This window comes from Rhea pennata, chromosome 2 (assembly GCF_028389875.1).
Source record: "Rhea pennata isolate bPtePen1 chromosome 2, bPtePen1.pri, whole genome shotgun sequence".
Classification (NCBI taxonomy): Eukaryota; Metazoa; Chordata; class Aves; order Rheiformes; family Rheidae; genus Rhea; species Rhea pennata.
The window spans coordinates 131074755-131080754 of record NC_084664.1 but is presented as its reverse complement, the minus strand read 5'-3'; the positions used below and the strand labels follow the sequence as shown (position 1 = coordinate 131080754).

The window sequence follows — 6000 nt, the reverse complement described above, 5'->3', positions numbered from 1 at the left end:
CTTCATCAATGACCTGGATGAGGGGACTGAGTGCCTCCTCAGCAAGTTTGCTGATGACAGCAAGCTAGGAGGAGTGGCTGACACACCCGAGGGCTGCGCTACCATTCAGAGAGACCTGGACAGACTGGAGAGTTGGGCAGAGAGGAACCTCCTGAGGTTCAACAAGGGCAAGTGCAGGCTCCTGCATCTAGGGAGAAATAACCTTAGGCATCAGTACAAGCTGGGGGCTGACGTTCTGGAGAGCAGCTCTGCTCTCCAGCTGGCTCTGCTGGCTGACCTGGGAGTGCTGGTGGATGACAGGTTGATCATGAGCCAGCAACATGCCCTTGTGGCCAGGAAGGCCAATGGTCTCCTGGGATGCAATAGGAAGAGTGTTGCCAGCAGGTGGAGGGAGGTGATCCTGCCCCTCTACTCAGCCCTCGGGAGGCCTCATCTCGAGTACTGCGTCCAGGTCTGGGCTCCCCAGTACTAGAGAGACATGGAGCTACTACAGAGAGTCCAGTGTAGGGCTACGAAGATGATCAGAGGGCTGGAGCACCTGCCCTATGAGGAACGGCTGCAGGAGCTGGGCCTCTTCAGCCTGGGGAAGAGAAGCCTGAGGGGGGATCTGATCAGTGTGTACAAGTACCTGAAGGGAGGGTGTCAAGGGGATGGGGACAAACTCTTTTCAGTTGTCCCGTGTGACAGGACAAGAGGCAACGGGCAGAAATTAAAGCACAGGAAGTTCTGCCTGACCGTGAGGGGAAATTTCTTCCCTGTGAGAGTGACGGAGCACTGGACCAGGTTGCCCAGGGAGGTTGTGGAGTCTCCTTCTCTGGAGATCTTCAAGGCCCACTTGGATGCAACCCTGCCTAACATGCTCTAGGTGACCCTGCTGAGCAGGTAGGTTGGACTAGATGATCTCCAGAGGTCCCTTCCAACTTTACTGATTATATGATCTACAGTTCATTTGCTGTTGTCCTAACGTAAAAAAAAAAATAATAATAAAAAGCATCTTTAAATGACTCTTAAACAAGCCTGCCATAGGGTCAAAATACTGACTGACTCTGAAAGTTAACACAGAAGTTGTTCTGAATTAGAATAATAATATAAACCACTGTTTTTATAGAAAGTTATTTAAGAAACTTTGAAATACTGAACAATTTTCTGCATTAAAAATGGCTGTATATATAATCTATAATCAAACTAAATTCTTCTTTTAATCATTTTTCCTTTCACGAGAAAAGCCTGTTTTTCTTCCTTGCACAAGCTGACCAATAAAGCTTGCTCTATAAATTATTTAACAAACACTTTTTGCCCTTCAGGGCTAAAGTGTCATCATACTATCCCATGCTTTAGTCTGCCTTCATCACACAAAAAATAACCAATAAAAAAACCCTCCCATTTATCCTTTACAGTCAAGCAATTTATTCTCCAGAAACTGCACATACTTCCCCCAAGAATTCTGTACACATTGCCAGGATCAACCTCCTCAGCCTAAGGCTTAGATAAATTAAATGATAATACAAACTCAGGTGTAATGTAAATGTTTTATCTCTTCTAAAGACGTTGATATTTCTTGAGAAAGTGTGGAAAATACTTTTAAACATGTGCACTGCTAAAAGAACAAGCTCTAACAAACAGCATTTCTATCATTTTACTTGTTCTTCTGGCTTTTGTGATAAGGAATTACGTTAGTTACTCTACATTTCAAAATTCAGTTCATGAACAAAATTGATGTCATTTATATGAAAATAATTTACTATTAATACTCCAGTCAGTTTATCTTAGCCAAGTATTCTAAGACGTTCCTAGAAATAATATCTACTGATAGAACATAAGATACACACTTTAGAGCAACAAAATAAATTGCACTGATCAAAACTGGTTACATAAACAGGGTTAACCAACTATTGCAAAACATATCCATTAATAAATTTCCAAAACCCATGATCAGAATTCTAGTACTAATTCAGAAATGCTATGTACAAACCAGAGAGTTAACCAAATGTGATTCAGTTAACAAATGAATTCAATATGCTTAAAATGAAGTTGGATGCCTTTTCTCTTTGCAGTATTAGTAAACACAGCTATAAGAAACACAATCCATTCTTACAATTTAACAGAAGTGGAGAGGTAAAATACATATGGGAAGAGAATGCATGTTTCAGACTGTAAAAAAAATACAGTATATTATTCATATCGTTAGGAAAAAACAAGCCAGTTACCAAAATGTTTAATTGGTAAAAGTTTAATGTCAACTTACTTATAAAAATGAAAAAATATTTTAACATTCACCATACAGTTGAGCAACCTGGCCCTATTGACTATTAACTCTAGGAAGGCATTTAACGAAATGATGGTTGTGTCATAACAAAGGCTAACTTCAGGGATGTACGCTGCTTAACAGAAAAAAAAAAAAAAAGGAAAAGAAAAAAGGAAAAAACACCCTCATTTTTGCAGGAAGCTAGATGTTTAGCCTAGTTTTTAAAGCTAATTACAAAATCCACTTTCATACTGGTCCAGATGTCTTGATAATTTCTTCTTCTAACAGAACTGTCAAAAGAAAACAAATATATTATGAGATCTTCATACAGCTTATTTCTAAACCTTTGCAAGAAGAAAACAACATCATACTTAGGATGTGGAAATTATTAGTTTAAGCATTTGCTTATATCACACTAGCATTCCTTCACTTACGCATCTTTACACAGAAACTGAGTTTTTTTTCTAACCACCATCTTACAGAAAGTTTTAGAGACAAATGAACTCTATGTGCTGTGTCACACAATTTCTAAACTTTATAAATTATTTAGATATCCTGGAGTATAGACTTGATCTATATTCAGTCAGATGATACATAAAACTTAACTGCGTAAGAAAAACAAATCTGTTTTCTGCTTTCTCTTAGGGTATGCTTCGCAACACGATTCTGCAGAGCTGCAGCACCCTTAACATTGCAAAATAACAGAATAAAGATATTGTGCTTTATACTGCATGTTACCAAACCTAAGTTGAACAGTCCTTCATTAGATATTTCTCCACTTTGTTGGACTATCACTGTTCCCCAGAAGCTTTCGAAATTCCCATTTCCTGAAGTTTAAAAAACTAAATCAAGTTATCAATATCTCACACTTCCTGTCCTGACACAGGAATCTGGCAGAAGTTCTCTCTTTTTCATTTGCCATTCTTTTCAGAGTACAAAAAAACAAAAGAAAAAACAATGAAAGATCAAAAAGATCTACTTTATTCATAGAAGTACAGATTAAAAGAGGATTAGAACATCTTTTGGTGTTCAAAAAGGCAAAAGCAGAGATGGACTTGCCACAGCTTTGCAAAGCAAAGCAGAAAATTTGTATCTGAATGTCACAAGGTCTAAGTCAATGTCCTGACTTTTCTCACCTATCCCCCTCCCCACCTGTGTGTTCTCACATCTTCAACCAAGGGTATTTTTTTTTTTTTTTTTATAACCTAAAGCTATTTGGCAATATCAACATACTAAGTTAATCTGTGGGTTAGGAGATAACCACAAGTCAAGAGAAACTCATTTGTTATTTACTGTAAAATAGAAAATTAAGCACAGACCCTGACCATCTACTAGCAAATATGTTGAACAGTTTAATGGTCTTACCTTCCATCTGTTTCCACATTCATTACACACAACAAATGTTGTCATAGGTTCATCAGCACTGCGGGTTTGAACCTTCAGCAAAGGCAAGAGCCAAAGTGGAAAAGAAAAATTAGTATCCTCAACTTTTGCTAGTATACATTCAATGTTAATGTTAAACTTTAAACCTTTAGGAAACACATTTGGATAAAAACACAAGTTAACTTTTCATACCGGTTTAAATCAGATTTATGTATAGACTATAGAGCAGACTTACAAGCTTAAGTTCTGACAGATTTAAAAATACTAAAGATAGCAATTTCAGCAATGAAGCACTGTGCACATACTTCTAGGAAAATAGTTTGCAGTAAAACTACATATTCAGTATAGCTTTCCACATATTTACTGATGAAAAGGCTTAAATGTCTTATGACTGAGAAACAGCCTTCTACTTCAAGAATCTATAATACAGTATTATATTATGAATTTAGTTGATTCTATGATCAAAAAGGCATGCCCTGCAGCACTGTTAAACAAATTAATTAGGAAATAGATACAAAAAGTGCCTTAAACAAGAAAAGGTTCTAGGAATGATTATAAATCAGGGTCTACGGCTAGTAAAATTATAAATTATATGTACCTGTATTTTTGCTATTTACTCTTTGAAGAAAAATACTTCAACCATATTAAGCAGTAAATTAATTCTTCTGTATTAACAGCATGTCATTAAGATGTAATCGGAAGAGTAAGTAAAAACTCAGCATTGCAAGAAACCAACATTTCAAGCTATTCAATCTCAGCTGGGATTAACATTAAATTTTTCATGAACTAATACAACAAACATTCTTCATGCAAGCACATTTAAGTACTTCCAACTGTCTTCGCTAAATTTTGTAATTTGTTAACATTTTGTTACATATTAATCTTGTAATTGAACTATTTTTCTGACAATCTTTATAAAGAAGTTAAAATTTGAAAAAGAAAAATGAACAATCTGAGTAATTATGTACCTGAGTGTATGTACAGTTCTTCTTTTTACACTTGCCACATGTAAACAGATCAGTTTGGGTACCTCCTGTTTTAGCCATCTGGTGCTCTCTGATAGCTTCTTTGGTCAGATTTTTGCGCATTTCTTTCAGCTCATCACTTGCCATTTCCTATTACAGATAAACAGCAGAAAGAGTTTACAAGAGATTTTATTTTAAGCAAACTCTTACTAGTGTGCATACCATATTATTCTGAAGACATATACCATTTTGATTCAGAATCTACAAATTTTCTTATGAAAAGGGAAAGTAATTCTATAAATCTTTTTCTTTATTTTATAAGACTTAAACTGGGATGTTTCACAACACAGAAGCTAAAAAATTTAAATCTTCAATTTTTTTGAGCACCTGGATAATCAGCAGAAGTTACAATACAGCTAGAAACATTCACTTGCAAATACAATTCTGAGCTTCAGAAAAATAACAGATACAAGGGACAGAAGGATTAAGAAAAAAAAGAGTACTCTCACTAGGTTAGATACTTGCATAGTTACCTCACTGACACACAGAAGTCAGTTATCATATGAAAAACTAACACGATTTTAACTATTTGCATATTTGTACTAAGAAATAGAGTATAGCCATAGCCATACAGGCCAGTATCTAGCCATGCAGATCATTACAGAAGTCAGAGTACTAGTATTTCTCATTTAACTTAGAAGTACAATTCCAAAGCGAAGATCCATAGACTGCATTACGCCTGCACATTAAAATGGTCTGCCAAATTGCACGGTCCCTCATTATTGTATACCACATACACCACAACGACAAAGCTTGCACCAAGCCTGACTGCCAGGCAGTGGCTCTCCAAAAAAACAAATAAATAAAAATCTAAGAATCACTAGTATAAAACGCAGCACTAACAATGATACAGGAGAAAGACAGAGCAGAATAAAAGAGTTTTTCCTGACAGATAACCCAGTGATGCTTTTTCAGGGAGATACAGGATCTGATTTTAGACAAAATATTTTTCCACATGAAAAATCAAATCCCAAATCCATTGTTTTGCTGTTAGCCCCACCAAGCCCAGACTGCCAGAGAGCAAGTTTCCTTTTCAGGAAGACTTTTGAAAAGTGCTATTCCAAATCAAGACTCAGTCAGATTTCTATCAGGGATGTCGCAGCAGTGTCACTAAAGGACAATATAAACTATAATATCTCTTAGCAATCTATCACTTCCTGAGAATTCAGCTCATACTCAAGGAAACTTTTCTACATCATTTCAATAAATTTACAATCTTCATCCAAGACAGGAATAAGAAACCTAAATGATGAGCACTAGACAACATGAAACATGTTTGTGTACGTGTACATACACCTAGAGTTAAAAAAAAAAATCAAAATGTTCACTGAAGATACCACCCACATT

At 36.2% G+C, this 6000-nt stretch overlaps 1 protein-coding gene across 2 annotated transcripts in view; it reads right to left on the bottom strand.

The window, feature by feature from the left end:
- Window positions 1–1510: 1510 nt before the first annotated feature.
- TCEA1 (transcription elongation factor A1) overlaps window positions 1511–6000 on the bottom strand; it is a 31192-nt gene continuing 26702 nt past the window's right edge. For both annotated transcript variants that reach the window (XM_062570359.1, XM_062570360.1), the window contains exons 8-10: window positions 4597–4743; window positions 3611–3682; window positions 1511–2535 (exon numbers count right to left, since the gene is read on the bottom strand). In XM_062570359.1, coding sequence (XP_062426343.1) covers window positions 2527–2535; window positions 3611–3682; window positions 4597–4743 — 228 coding nt within the window. In that variant the 3' untranslated portion in view covers window positions 1511–2526. The remainder of the gene's footprint in view (window positions 2536–3610; window positions 3683–4596; window positions 4744–6000) is intronic.